We start from the raw sequence: 16,647 nt of genomic DNA, 5'->3' as shown, positions 1-16,647 counted from the left end.
GATCTGAATAAGTTATTTTAGGTTTCCTGATCCTGATAATTAAGTCTGGATATGTATGGTATGTACGGGCATCTAAAATAATTTAACTTGTTAATATTTTGTAGGTGCATTTACTACTGTATATCTACTACTATATACTATTATCATTTTGCATTATTTAGAAGCTTTACCAACTTAAGTATGGAGTACATATAGGCTACATAAAGGCTCGTTAAAAATACTAGCATGAAAAAATAGTTATTTTGTTACATAGATATAATAATTCATATAAAATTCAAAGTAATAAGGTGTTTAACTAGAAATAATTTAATACTATTTTTCATCCGATTCTCGTTTGTAAGTGAACATTAAAATAATGCTCGTGGGCAATCCCGTGACTATATAAGGCTGAGAAACACTAGTAGCTACGGGCGGTGAGGTGGCGAGGTGCAACCGGCGGTGCCGTCAAGGTAGCCTGGAGCAACGACGGCCTCTGACTCACCGCTTTCTACCAGCCAACGGTCGATGACACCCGCCACCTTATTAAGGTTCCGATTTACAAGTTATTGGTTCTATAAAACGTAATATACCCGTTCATTGTTCACTTTTTACAATTTTATTTTATTAGTATAATACCTAATAGAGTTTTTCTATGATTAGGTTTGTCTGACTACCAACACATTATATCTTCCTTTACATTGAAATATATCCAGAATTGAAATTGAGCAATACATAGACAAACGAACAGACATATGATTATAATGACAATTACAAAAAATAAATTAGCGTCCTCGTTGATATTATTAATGAGCACGATAACTGATATTTGAATAGCTGTAAATATTATGAATCATTCTACAAATACCTGTATCTAAGAGGAAACGGTTCGACCTCAAAACGAAGTACGATTTGTCGAAAACAACAAAAACAAGGAGATCAACATGACTGTAATCAAAGCGAGTTTAGTTTTCGCAAAGCAATACCGATGAGGTAATCACTCGGTTCTGTGAATGAAAAAATCTATATCTATAAAAACATTTTACTCCGACCGCGTAAAGGCGAGTTCAAAGCTTCGTGGAAAAATAAGCCATATAATTGAATCTAAAAGAAGACTTTCGTATATCTGCTCGATACATTAGAACGAAATTCGACAAATCGAATAAATGCGAATCATGAATCACCGTTTCTAATTCAGATCACAGACCGTAAACGACATGCTTTAATGCTTAAGAATACTGAGGAAGTGCTTATTTATTACACCTTAATTATATTTAGTTTACCAAAGGCATGAATCATAAGATGAATAAGATACCGTTTCGAAATATATTTTGAAATAGCCATTAGAGCTTTGCTTTGCAAGCGGGTATATATACATATATACTATTTGCTATAAACGGACATATAGATATATGTATCTAATATACACGTATTACTGCTTACGATGTCGAGTCGTTATTTCGATTTTAAGAACATTAATTGTTTCGGGTAATTTTAATATTTAAAAGACTATTATTTCGTTGGCTTCTTTCTTGGTGGTGGGGCTTTGTTCAAGGTCGTCTGAGTGTGTATCATCAACTCATCAGATGTATTTTACCGTTACCGTACAGTACTTACTATTGTTGTGTTCCGGTTTGAAGGATGAATGAGACAGTGCGTACGAGCACAAGGGGCACAACATAAATAATACTTTTTACACCGCCATTTGCTTATGTGTGACCACTTACCATCAGGTGGCCCATATGGCCGTCCTCCAACCTACCTATAGTATAAAAAAGTCTAGTGGCTTGCTATGCGCTTTGCAAAGTTGCTTTGCGATATCATTCGAAGGCTAGAATTGCATTATACAGGTTCTTGAGTTTTCCTTACATACATGTATATGACGAGGAGTAGTGAAGAATATTTATTCCCGTTCACCTAAGTTTTTATTATTTAATTTATATATATGTATATATATATATATATACATATATATATATACATATATATATATATATATATACATATATATATATACATATATATATATACATATATATATATACATATATATATATATATATAGATATTTATTAATTTTTTTATGCAATACGAGTATTTACCTCATTTTGTATTTGTTTGGTTGTGTACTATCCATTCTTGAATAAAAGATTGACCAGTGTACTTATTAATTATTTAATCACTAAATACTTTGTAGTTTGAAGGATATATGAAACAACGTACCTAATTACACGTCAACTATGCTTTATATCTCAGAGAGAGATTACTTTATCGTGCAATACATATGATATTTCGGATCGACTGATAGAGTGGTGCAAAACTTACTTAATAGGTAGATTCTCAAGCGTGGTAATCCATGGACACCACTCTAAACCATTCATTGCTTTCTCGGGAGTCCCACAAGGATCGAATTTAGAACCATTGTTTTTTTGTTAGATATTGTACCAATATTTCAAAATTGTAATATGAGTTTATACGCTGATGATTTAAAATTAACTAGAGTAATTAAACAAACTTCTGATGTTGTTTTAATGCAGGAAAATCTATGCAAATTAATTGTATGGTGTGATAATAATAAAATGATCCTAAATATTAACAAATGTTATCACATAAAATTTACTCGTAAATTTTATGTAAAAAATATACAATTAAAAGAAGTTGACAGTATTCGTGACTTAGGCATCATATTGGATAGTAAAATGAATTTCAAACTGCATATGGATAAAGCTCTTGATTTAGCAAACAAATCATTAGGGTTTGTTCTAAGATACTCCAAAGACTTCAAAAGGAGTAAAACTGTCTTAAGCCTCTTTAATTATTTTGTGGGTAGGAGATTAGAATATTGTTGCTTAATTTGGTCACTATGTCAAAAATTGCACTTAATAGAGTCGAGAATATACAAAAAAAGTTTCTTCGTCAACTATCATATAGATTTCGGATAAATTCAAAGTCTTATAAGGAAATATGCAATGTATTCAATATACAAAGTCTGGAGAATAGACGAAAAATATTGTCAATGAAATTTTTATTTAATTTATTTAACAATAATGTTGACTGTCCGGAACATTTATCAAAATTCTATTTAAGCGTCCCTCACATTAATTCTCGTAGTATGAGCCATTTCTTTTATACCAGATTTTGGAAAACGCAACTAGGTAGGAATTCCATTACATCGAGATTATTGTTGTTATACATCACGATCAGTATTAAAAGTAAATGATTTAGACATATGTCATGATAGTCGCCCTCTATTCAATCAAAAAGTAAAGAATTTCATTTGTGCTCAATTTTAATTTTAATTTTAATCGTATATTTCAATGTATGTTTTTATTTTCTATTATATCATTTTAGTTTAAATAATGTTTAATTTATATTTTCAATAATATGCACGTTGAGACTACCTATAAATAGTAGAACTTTACTTTGATAATTTTGAAATGTTATTTATTTTTCATGTAATATTGTATCTACTGTTGGTTGTCCTAATAAAAATAAAATAAAATGCAAATGGACAACGACGATCGTTTACTATCAAAGAACTGTTACTCATACTATTCTGTATTAATAAAACAAATAAAGACACATATGTTTAATTACACTAGCATTATAAAAATACCTACTTTTATAAATGTGAACATAGATTTTTTTATTTGTTGCTAAGTATTCACGTCCTAACCACTCAAATGATCATCATTAATTCTGTTGGTCAGGGGAACAAATAAGGATATAGGGATCTAAGCTCGCATAATTGTATCCAATAAAAAAAAAGAAAACATGGCAGTATATTTATTAAAGTACAAAAATTACAAAAAAAATCTTAGTGCAATATTACAAATAAACACTTCCTATTGCTATTTACAAGATATAATAATTTTAGCAGCTATTGTTAAGCACAAATTAATTTACTTCTTGGACGTACATAAGTATTTAATAATAACTTATAATTACGGCATTATGATTATGGTATTATGACGTTACTTTGGATTTTCTGCTTAAATTTATAACGCAAAATTACCTCGGTAATTTATTACGAAACAAAATAATGTAAAGGCAAATTTATTTTTTAAAAGCACGATAATTTCAATATAGCAATCAGTATAGCATATCTCAGTGGGTTGTCCCTATTGCCCGTTAAGAAGGGTTCTTTACTTTACCAGAAGTTAAGACGATTACGACGAAATATTTAGGAAGATGTATTCGTTATTTTAAGTACAATGCCTTAAAAAGAAGTAATAAAAGATTTTCTCTAACCAATCTACAAGCAATAAATAAATAGTGCTAATAATATTTACAAAGAATATCTAATAATTAATCTTAAACTATTCGACAGGGAGGTACAAATAAAATGAAATCACTTTAACAATTTATTGATCTGGCTCCTATGATTTAATAATACTTAATTTAGAAAAACAGATAATAATTAGTGCTTTTTTCGAAAAGTTTTAAAACCTTCTGAATGCAACCTTTTTAAAAATATTATACTAATGAAAAATATTTAAAAGTAATTTAAGTACCTAAGTATTCGTTTATATCAAAAGGAGATTCCATTCTTAATTTATTGTAGAGACTTATTCTACCAATAATATGCATTGCTTTATCACAGCTTACAATTATAACATAACAATATTTCTAACATTATTACATAAATTTTAGACGCGATTTGAAAATGATAATTTGTTTTCAATGTTGTCTAAAAATAATTGAATAAAATTGAAAAATAATAGCACCTATTCACAAGCACCATGCAAAAACTTAAAATAAATTACATGCTAAACATTAAAAAAAGCAAAGCATGAGCCCTTTTTTGCAATATTTATAACCATTTTAATCTATATAATTTAAATTGATCGAAATATTACTTTCAAATTTGTAAATTCAAAAGTAAATATTGTCTTTTGAAATACTCATTACATAATAACAAAGTAACACATTTTTAAATGCGTATTACTTTAAAAATAATGAAAATATAAGCTCATCAAGTAAAATTCTTTTATCAAGTTAATTTTTTCAATCATAAGATGATGAAACAGCTTCCTTACATAAGTAAACTTACTTACATTTCAATGAAAGATTAAATTAAAATCTTATCATTAAATTCGAAATTTTCTTAAAATAAAAAAAAAATACAAAAATCTACATACAACACCTTGGACAAAAAATGGACACGAATGGTGTCTTTTTATTTGCTGCAGTTTTAATCATGAATGTTGGATTTACATCATTGACCTCGCTCGATCGGGCGCCATCTCAAAAATCCTTTAATCGTTATTAATGTGTTTCAACACTCTAATTCTTTAGACGATAGAGGGTTTGCATGTATAAACTACATATAAAAAACGTTTACATATTTACTTATTATTCCAATATAAATAAAAAAATCTATCAATTAAATTTATCATGTTATGTATTTCTTTTATTTAAAAAAGGTTTTTATTTTTTTTGCGAGAGGAAAATTTTTATATAACGTAGGTTACATGTACACTTTTTTAAATATTTCTTACAAATATTACCGTAAAACCGCATACCGATTTTCAAATGATTTCAACTAAGAAAAATGACGTTATTTAAATTGCGAATATTACGACTCAAAAAAAAACATTTTTTTCCATATTGGTAGACATGATTAATGCGGTCAATAAATTTAATTGATCTTCCTGCTTTGTTTATCCATAGTGTCGTGATCAAGTTTATTGAGAAGATATAAATAGCACAGATAATTAAAATAAATTTCCATATAGTTGTTTAAAGTTTACTAGACGGTCTTGAAATAATCCAAGCTTGGTTCTAGTTATACTAGTGAATCATCGAAATCATTGTAAACAAATGCTTTCTTATTAATAACAGATAATTAATATTAAACGTTTAAAAGAATACGCTAATTTAAAATTGTCACCAATTTAAAAATAGTATTTTCTATTCGAACAAAGTGAAATATAAGCACATGAAGTGAATATTCTGATAAGGATACATTTAATTACATAATGCTATTTTTTTTAAAGCACGACTTCACTGTAGAGCCAAAAATATTTTACAAATTTAACTTCCTTAAAAGTTCATATTGGATCTCGAATCAAATATTTTACTTTACCTTATGTACAATTCTTTTTAATATAATCACGTGTAGCAGTTGTCCTCGTCGGCGTGGTCGGAGCAGTCGATGGTCCCGTCACACAGCTGGGCGAAGGTGATGCAGCGTCCGTCCACGCAGCGCAGCTCGCCGCTGGGGCACGGCGACGCGTGCGCGCTGTTGTAGCCGCCGGGCAAGTCGTCCGTGATGTCCATGGTGTTGTTGCTTTCTGGAGAGTCTACAGTTTCCTCTCGGTCACGTGCCGCTTTCTGAAATTAACATAGTCTTACAAGAACTACCCTCTTCTCAAACAGGACCGAGCGGAATCACATAAATACGGCAGAACGCTTAGTAACGGGTAATCCCCACCGATTTCGTTCTGAGCCGAGGTGCGATCTCATAGGAGACACCCTCAGGACGAACTTTACTTTTAATTTAGTTTTAATTTAGAGCCCCGCGCTCAACCTCAGGCCAGGGGACATTAGTTCTCGCCCGAAAGACAGGTGACGCTGTGAAGGCCAGTAGGGCCAACAACAATACACAACACACACAAAAAAAAAAAGTAACGGTTTAATGATCGGTTGACTGGCGGTTGATTAGGTTCGAGTCTGTTTGTATCGGTCGTCGTATTTACTGTTCTTACATACGTTCATACTAATTAACCGTCTATGTATTGGAATATTCTTGTAACCGATTAAAGTTATGTAGTGATCGTAATTGTGTTCAATTATAAATAAATAAAGAACTGAAAAGTATAGGTTAGTCATTCGTGTTGTACATTTTTTTATTGAATTAATCATAGGGTTTGTTAGAATAGTTTATAAAATTTAAACAGGAACTTTTTACACACACATAAAACTACTATATAATATTATTAAGGTTATTAATTTCGGGATATTTACCATGTTTTTTATTTAATAAACAAGACATTCGTAGACAATGTCGAAATATCGAGCTAAACCGAACAAAAATAAAAAACATGGTAAATATCCCGAAATTAATAGCTTTAATAATAAAAATAACCATGTTAATTTAAAATCTAATATATTATATAATATTCTATTTAAGATAAAATAAATCGTACCCTCAACATGGCAGCTCCATCGATAACTTTTTCTAATTTATTTATAGTTTTGTCTAACTTAGTGTGTTCTACTAAGTCAGTCGCTCGATTCATTTGTTTGATTGGTTGTTTTTTTAGTCCCTTTTTCTCCGTCTGATCTTCTTTTTTCTCTTTCTCTATATCACCAAATAAACCCAGATCTTCCAAGTTTACATTTTCTGGTGAATCATCTAAATTATCTTCATTTATATTTGCATTTTTAGAATTAGGTTTTCCTGTTCTGTTTTTTTGTGCAATATTTGATTTTCTTGTTGGAGCTGCACTTGTGTTCTCGATGTTTTCTTCTGAATCACCTTTGAATTCAAGTGGCTTGGGACGTTTATATGGGGTTAACCGAGACAAGGAAGGTCGCCGTGTGAAGTTACGCCTTAAGGCATTGTTGCTGTCGCTAGTCATGAGTAATTCTTGACTGCTGTCAGTATCCGCTGCTAACAAATATGTACATAATGTTATATAAGATTATAAATGGGACAAAGTATTTGTTGGGTTTTAATTATTCTATTTCTGAATTTAAAATGAGATTTTCTTTTTAATTTATTATTAAATATATAAAAAAAATTAATGCCCTATAGGACGGCTTATTGAAACTAAAAGTGTTATTTGTGAAGTATATATGAATATCCGTAACATTATGGGCATACCATTACGAAGTGGAGCATAGTTTCTACTTTGTGGAACATGCAGCCTATTCGGTTTGCGAACTGATGGCGCTGGAGCTGACCCAGCTAATTCCTCTCCAGGCTCCCCCACATCCTCTTCGTAGCCACCTTCAGCTCGACGTCTTCCTCGACACAGGTCTTCTTGCTCATCTTCTCCGCTAGGACAGTCTGCGTATCCATCGCAGAGCCATCGTTTTGTGATGCAAAGGCCAGAACTGCAGCTGAAATTTCAAAATTATTTTATTGAAGTTTGTCGATTAAATTGAATAGCCCAATGGATAGAAGCAATAATTTCGACTAAAGTTTTGAAGTGATAACTTCTTATGGTAGAATAAACCGTTACTTTGGGGTTCATTTCTATATTAAATAGTCCAACTAAGATTACTTTAAGTTATCACTTCTATCGGGTGTTTCGAAACGCACTCATATATTTTTTAAATTACACTAACATGGTTTAAAATTAATTTTATGACTGGCTATAAAATATATTCTGAGTAAACTAGCATATTATGTCAAATGAAGTTCTAGCTTAAGTAAGTATATAGTTATTAAGCAGTGTTTCTGAATAAGGTGTAGGCCTTTAAAAAGGGGGATTTCATTAAGCACTAAAAATTATCTTTATCGGTATATTTTTGATTCATTGATTTGAAGAACTACTTAATGAAGTTTTTACATTAAAATAACAGTTTTGCTGGATGTGATACTGTAAGTGGTCACCATCACCCATAGACAATGACGCTGTAAGAAATATCAACTATTCTTTACATCGTCAATGTGCCACCAACATTAGGAACTAAGATGTTATGTCCCTTGTGCCTGTAGTTACACTGGCTCACTCACCCTTCAAACGGGAACACAACAATACTGAGTACTGTTATTTGGCAGTAGAATATCTTATGAGTGGGTGGTACCTATCCAGACGGGCTAGCACAAAGCCCTACCACCAACTAATTTACCGATAAAAACAAAATATTTTATTAGAAGTAAAACAAATAGGTATATTTCCAATTTAATAATTACCGATATTCGCTATTTTGGCAAGCGGAACAAGGCATCTCATCTTCGCCACCTGGACAGTCCCTGGTTCCGTCGCAGATCCAGTCTCTTGGTATACAGGAACCGTCTCCGCACGCCAGCTCACGAGAGAAGCAAGGGGCGCGAGCAGTTGCACAATTGCTACTAGAGTACTGGTTGCAAGCGAACATGGCCTGTAGGTCCGTTGGCAACATACCTTCACAGCTGTCGACGATCGCTTAAATAATAATCATGAAAAATTTATTAGTCTTAGCTTTTAAATTACTATATTTTATGAGGCATGTTTATCTTTCAACAACAATGAGATTAAAATCACGATCATTCCGACCAATCTCATTGATATACATATCTTTAATAAATGTAAGTAAAATAATTTACTTTAATTAAAATTAGACTATGAGACTTAAGGTACCTTTGCAAAAGTTATAGCAGGGCAGTTTAGGGGAGTACGGTGGCGGACTGCATTCTGGTTCGAGAAGGGAACAAGCGAAGTGTCTGACTCTCAGACTGCAGTTAGTGCTGACAAGATATTCTATTTGTGGTAGCAAGGTCGTTACATCCACCATGCCAACGCTGGCCGGGGCTCCCGCTAAGTCATACGGCAGAACTCCACGGCATAGCGGCAGGCGAGTGGAACGACACTGAGGCACTGTAATATAGAAAGAAAATGTATATTAGTATTAAATAGCTATATTTTTTTGGCAACATTATTATTTGTTATTGAAAATAAATTAATCGAATGATATTTCAATGTATTATATTATTTGTAAGTATTGTATTAAGCGTTATATTGCGTAGCATCAAATACTCAGTATGCCAGTTATTTATTGACAAATTAGCTTTTTATTATCTGATCAATTTTTTAGTATTTTTTTTTTCTAATAAGTTTTATATCCCTATATAATGTTTAATTATAATTATTTTTTTCATACATATAAGGAAAAGTGCAAACACAATTTATAGCAGTGAATATAACAATTATAATTACTACGAAAATGAAATAAGCGTCACCTCACCTTTAACCTCAAGCCCCAGGGTCTAAATGTATTGAAAGATTTCAACTTACCATCGAAATTACCATTTATAGGATATTTTTTTGTTGTGGAATCATCTCGGTCTCGCCATGTTGGTAGAGTTGGGGACACCCTAGTATTATATAGTGAATTTTGAGTAGTAGACTTCATATTTTCCGCGTCTTCTATTGAAATACCGAAAAGTTTTGAATGACCTGAGGTAAATTTGACATCTTTGTTGACGGCTGGCCGACTGTAGTATTCTTGCACTTCAGGAGGAACGTCGGGCTTTGGTTCGAACAGTTGCTTCATTTTCCCAGCATCGAATTGTGGTAAAGGCAGAGACGATGGAGAAACTTGTTCAACTTGTATTTCTGGCTTTGAATATTTCATTACATTTATTTTGGCCTGTTGTTTAAGATAGTTGGCTATATCATTGGATGATTCCGCGTGTGTGATGCTTTCTGTTATTGGTACCCCTTCTGTGCTCGTTGTTGTAATTGCATTGCCGTCTTTGAAATAAACAGCGAGTGGTTTTTCTGGTTTCTGAGTTATGTGTGGTTTTAGTGTAGAATCGCTGGGCACAGTTGTAGTAACTTTGAGTAGTTTGGGAGAACGAGAGCTTTCTGAATCTGCTTCTTCATTTCCATATTGAACCTCTGGAGCTATGTGGGTAGGATATACGGGTGGAAGGGGTAGTTTTCTTTTCGGCAGTGTTTCAGTTACTATGTCAACTATAGAAGATAAGTCATAGTTGGTGTGGTCAGAATCATAAAAGTCGATTTCCGGTGGGTTTGAACCTGTATTTTTAAATATTGATAATCTTTTAAAAGAACCAACAATTACAATTACTAATATAATAAATAACACAAAAAAGTATGCAGTGAATATTGTACGATACAATGTGAGAAAAATAATCTATTTTATGTGTATAGAGTGCTTTAATAAAGTACATTATGATAGTTTTTTTGTGTAGAGACCGTTTAAAAATAAAAAAGCGAAATATGTCATACCTGGCGGTCGCGACTTTTCTGTTACTGTTTGGAAAGTTGGTTTGATAGCCTTGTTTCGGTTATTGTGTGTTTGAGCCTCTGAAATACTCTCTTCCCAATATGTAGCATTCACTGAGTCTGATTCAACGTCCATGTTAACTAGAATCATAAAATAATACATTCTAACATATAATCACCGAACTTACTTGCCGTGTTCTTAAAATTTTATTTTATACATATTCAGGATACCTACAGTTATACATGTCATAGGATAATCGAACAAATCGGATAGTAGCAAAATCCCTGCAAAATCCCTAGCAATTGCGCGGGATAGAATTATTCAAATCTAAAAAAGGTTTTCACAATCATCCACACCTTTTAAAGATACTGATAGATTTTAGTACAAGTGGAAATTTTAATGCTGATTGCCTAATTTAACAAAAGACTAGAAAACATTAGCCTTTCAGCACGCCTGTCAAGCCCTTGATGTCAGCCAATCAGCAGTCATAAGTAGATGGTCATTCACGATTTTCCTATATTAAGTCGGCATTTTGTTAGATCCTAAAAATTGCTCAGATACCATTGTGCTAAAATTTTTAATGTTTGATGTGTCGGATTATCTTATAACAATTGGGCCCCCAAGTCAATTGGTAGAATCTATGTAAGATTCTACCAATTGACTTGGGGGCCCGATTAAAACTTGCGACTTTCACATTTATATGGTATTTTAATGAGTTTTAATTTTAAAAAACGAACTTACATATATGTATTACTAAATAGAATAAGTAATATCTAACTAAAGTTAAACCAGACGCCAACCAACTAATTTGTAACTTTCGGAAGTTTATTTCCTTTGGAAGTTAAATTAGAGTGTGTTTAATTAAAATCCGCTTGGTAATGTTTTATATGTTATAATATAAATAACGCAATCCTAAGATTGTAAGTTCAAATTTAGATTAAAATTATTTGATTACTGTAGTGGCAAATTTGCATGTCGTAAGGTACAGTGAAAATATGTGTGTCTTCCAAGTGCATCATCGTGAACTATCCATCATCCAGGATCTTTTGATCTAGAAGTAGCGAACTATAACTTTAATTTGGAATACTACAGGCAACCACGTTACTATTTACTCTGTTTATATTTTATATGCTACAAATATTTTTGATTTTAGAGCGCCTGATTTTATTTTCTTTTTTTTTTCTTTTGAAGCCTTTGCTTTAATAATATTAGCAGGTGTCGTTTAGAATTAATAAAAAAACAGTTATTTCCAGTCAAATTATAACTCCTTCTCCTAGATCAAATATCAATTAATTTTCTGTAATTAAGTTTTTTAAAAGAAAACTTAGTTGATTTAAACAATAATTCGGGGTTATCACATATATAATAAACATCTGTGGGGTCACATTTTCAAGTACAAACTTAATCGTATTCGAATTGACGTAACTACACAGGAAGCACGTGAGGACGTGAGACAGTGAAAGCGGGGTTAAAGAAGTCACTAGCACGCCCCCGCAGCTACGCAAGATGAGTTCGACCTAGTCATCATTAATCCTTATCAGTTACACAACTGTTTTAGAACGAATTGTATTCGATTTTTAAACGCGTGCATGTGCAACCGTCTTGGTCTAATAGAAACTTCTTGAATTGAGAATATTAATAATATTTATTTAAAGGTCATTCGAAAGCTGAAACTTATTAGATTTCAAACTATTCATATTAAATATATAAACGTTATTATAATAGCAATATTAATTTCGCTTGACCTACTACACAATTAGGGTACGACTAAGCGAATATTATACATAAGCTATGGAGATTTATAGCCGGACACTTCACGTGTGAACCAATTATCCTACTGGTACGTATTAAATACTTACTTGTCATTTTAATTGCAAACAAATTGCTCTTATTCTAAGTTAAATACATTCGAAGGAAAATATAATGCAATATATGATAATTATAGTTACTGTTTTACTTTATAAATTTATCAGTTGAATTTAATGATTAACAGAAATTTTAAGCTTATCCTTATTCGATATTTCAAGCTTGCGATTTAGTAGCGGACTATTCGTTGCCTTTGTTAAATATATTATATGGATTAAATTTATTAAGGGCTATATTGTACAATCGGGGTATGAAAAGGTTCGTCACCTTAAGATCCATTTTCGTGTGCTCAGTATGAGCGATAAAATCTGCTTTACCGATCGAGATTGACATATTGCGTCGCAATGATTTGATGTTTAGGCTCAAAAAGTACTAAGTGTTTAAGACTTGAACAAGGAATAAATTTGAAAACTGACGAAGGTTTATTTACTCTCACTGTACTTCCCTACCTCATGATTGCGTTTAATTAGGCTTACTTTTATACTAACTCATCGGCTAAAGGCCTTATTACATTGTGATTTTAGAATGAAGAACTTTACGCTTAATTATTTTTGCGATATATTTTTTTTCACCTCGAGTACCTATATAATATTGTCGTTTTACTTATTTATTTAGTAGTTTTTCATACTTAGGTCAATATTTAACGTGTGATGTAGGGCACTCGGCTAATAACTTTGTCAGTAATTATGACGTCAGAGGAAAATTAGTTAATTGCACTAAGCGAAGTAGGTAGGCAAACACCCTGAGGCCGGTTTCAATTAAATGTAACTAACATTAAAATATTATATAATAGTTGGCAAAATAAACACCTATTTCTCGGAAACTTATTAATTACTATATTGTTTTGTTTGAATAGGTAAGTGATGTTTGTAGCCTAAAATCAAACCATTGGGGCGACCCGCCAGTTTTGATTGCGTGCTTGTTAAAGGATGTTTGCAGGTTCAAACCCAACAAGGCACCAATTTGAATGTCCATGAGCGTAATTTGAGTTTATAATTAATTTTAATCTTCGCGAAAATATCGTGATGCAACTGTATTGGTCTAGTTTTAATAAAAAGGAAATGATACCAATAGAATTGAACACAGGTAGTAGATACACGAGTTCTGAATTAGAGGTTGCTAATTTATTTGAATCATTTTTTGATAAAGTACCCCATAAAATAACATTTCATTTAAAATCATCTACATCAAATGCAGCTAGGTTATTAAATAATAGTGTTTCTAAATGCGTTATTGATTTTTCATTTGAAACGGTTTCTGCAATAGATGTCATAAAAGTATTTAAAACTATAAATATTAAAAAAACTAACGACATATGGGGCATTTCGGTAAAATTTTTTAATAACATCATATACGATATTGCTCCGTATATAGCAGTAATTTTTAACAAGAGTTTGGACACGGGTTCATTTCCTAACTTGTTAAAATGTAGTAAAGTTTTACCACTTTTTAAAACTGGAAACAGAAGCGATCCCGGTAATTACAGGCCTATTTCAATACTCCCATCCTTAAGTAAAATTTTCGAAAAAATTATTTTAAATCAACTTCTCGTCCATTTCGGTACAAATGCTATTTTTCATGGTGAGCAATTCGGTTTTAGAAGAGGTCGCTCGACAACTGATGCGGGAATTGCGCTTCTCAAACATATTTACGATGCTTGGGAGAAATCACAGAACGCTATTGGAGTATTCTGTGATTTATCTAAAGCATTCGATTGTGTAGAACACGAAACGCTTCTTTATAAGCTCAAATATTACGGTGTTAAAGGTAAAGCTCTTGATCTCATCGCTTCATATTTAAGTCAAAGAATCCAGCAAGTTTTCATTAATGGAATAAAGTCTTATGGATCTACGTTAAAAATGGGAGTTCCACAAGGTTCAATTTTGGGTCCCTTTCTATTCCTAGTATATATAAATGATCTTCCTTTCTATGTTAAGGGTATTTGTGATATAGTGTTGTTTGCTGACGATACTTCGCTGATTTTTAAGGTTGACAGGAAAAAAAATGACTATAACGATGTGAACGGTGCATTATCACAGATACACAATTGGTTTACAGTAAATAATTTAGTTTTGAATGCTCAAAAAACAAAATGTGTAGTTTTTACCCTACCTAATGTTAGCAAGCAAAATTATAATATATCTTTAAATGGTGACCGTCTTGAAGTAGCTGATACTACGGTGTTTTTAGGAATAGAATTGGATTCCAGACTTCAGTGGACTTCTCATTTATCATCCCTAACAGGAAGACTCAGCTCCGCAACATACGCGGTTAGAAAAGTTAGACAACTAACTGATATTGATACCGCTCGTTTAGTTTATTTTGGTTATTTTCACAGTATTATGTCATATGGCATATTACTTTGGGGTAACGCTGCAGATATTGAATCTGTCTTTATTTTACAAAAGAGAGCAATTCGGTTTATTTATAATCTTGGAGCTAGAGACTCTCTTCGGGATGTTTTTAACAGAGTAGGAATACTTACTGTTGCGTCGCAATATATTTACAACAATATCATGTATATTCACAGTAACATTGATCACTTTGATAAAATCAGTGATAATCATTGTATATGCACTAGAAGTAAGGATAAACTTATAACGCCAAGTTTCCGACTCCGCAAAGTCAATAGATCCTTCTTGGGGCAAGGTATCCGTTTCTATAATAAAATTCCGCAGAAATTTTTAACTTTGCCGTTTAGTAAATTCAAATCGTTTGTTAAAAATACATTGGTAGAAAAAGCATACTATTCGATACAAGATTTTGTAGATGATAAAAAAGCGTGGAGTTAATACCTGTTGACTTCCAAGCAGGATACATTAATTGAAATAATTGTATTTAATTAACATGACGTTGTATTTTTTAAATGTTAAAAAAGAGTAACTACTGAGTTTCTTGCCGGTTCTTCTCGGTAGAATCTACTTTCCGAACCGGTGGTAGCTTCACTTAATTGTAAAATGACGATTCAAAAGTGCTTATAAAAGCCTACTTGAATAAAGTTTATTTTGATTTTGATTTTGATTTTGATAATATTCTGCTAAATGTATATCCCATTGGAACATTGGTAGAATTATTACCAAAGCTACTCATAAAAGGGAGAAGAGCCCTAAGCCAGGGCATATTTACACGCTGTTACTTAAATGAAATGAATTGATGTAAAAAGTAACGTGATAATATAACTTATTTTGAACTCTATAATACTATTTTGTCTTTTAAATCTGCATCTGCTTAAAATCTGTTAATCTTGTGTTGTGTTTTTTATGGCATTGTTTTCAAAATATATTAAATGAATAAAAAGTGTTGAGTTTTGACTAAATTGTATGTTTACTTCATCAAGAGAGTTCTTTTTTTTATTACATAATCTATTCTGTTTGAATTATCTAACATTTTTTAGACCCGTTGGTTATCGTATGATAATTTTTGTACATTTTTTTATAAGTGTAGATACTTAAATTCGAACACTTGAAGTAAACTTTTATCACCATACAGATAAGGTTAAGTAATTTTAAAATATATTGTCACATTATTGTTAAAATTTGTGCAAAAGAAAGTAGGGTCAGAGGGCTTATTGTGTAAAAATCATGCATTATGTAGGTACGCTCTGCAAAGATGCACAATAGCTGTCGTGAGGTCAACTTTCATTTTCGACAATCCATTGCAAAAACTGTCAATTCAAAGCATATTAAGGAGATATGTGGATTTCAGGTACGCAATCTTGTATGGACCATAAGCGAAAATTATTGATTATAACTCTGTTGCCTTTAAAACTGGCTGTTAGCCCTTCGCGTGCTGAACGAGAAAGTGTCTGAATATTTATGAAGAGATCAAAGGCTTGGTAATATTGTCCATAGGTAACAAAGTATATATATGAGAAAGACTATAATTGGTTAGAAAGTT

The 16,647-nt window shown here is 31.8% G+C and overlaps 1 protein-coding gene across 4 annotated transcripts in view; it reads right to left on the bottom strand.

Moving 5' to 3' along the window:
- Window positions 1–6,062: 6,062 nt before the first annotated feature.
- Window positions 6,063–16,647, bottom strand: part of LOC124532357 — an 80,073-nt gene continuing 69,488 nt past the window's right edge. For 2 of the 4 annotated variants that reach the window (XM_047107271.1, XM_047107263.1), the window contains 7 exons: window positions 10,887–11,024; window positions 9,927–10,673; window positions 9,273–9,509; window positions 8,846–9,077; window positions 7,808–8,046; window positions 7,128–7,594; window positions 6,073–6,312 (listed from right to left, as the gene is read on the bottom strand). In XM_047107271.1, the coding sequence (XP_046963227.1) occupies window positions 6,091–6,312; window positions 7,128–7,594; window positions 7,808–8,046; window positions 8,846–9,077; window positions 9,273–9,509; window positions 9,927–10,673; window positions 10,887–11,024 (2,282 nt within the window). In that variant the 3' untranslated portion in view covers window positions 6,073–6,090. Of the gene's footprint in view, window positions 6,313–7,127; window positions 7,595–7,807; window positions 8,047–8,845; window positions 9,078–9,272; window positions 9,510–9,926; window positions 10,674–10,886; window positions 11,025–16,647 lie in introns of all 4 variants that reach the window. The other 2 variants (XM_047107256.1, XM_047107248.1) reach the window with 2 other exon arrangements.

This window comes from Vanessa cardui, chromosome 1 (genome assembly GCF_905220365.1).
Source record: "Vanessa cardui chromosome 1, ilVanCard2.1, whole genome shotgun sequence".
Classification (NCBI taxonomy): domain Eukaryota; kingdom Metazoa; phylum Arthropoda; class Insecta; order Lepidoptera; family Nymphalidae; genus Vanessa; species Vanessa cardui.
Note: the sequence above shows the minus strand (reverse complement) of the source record. Positions and strands in the feature narration are given on the sequence as shown.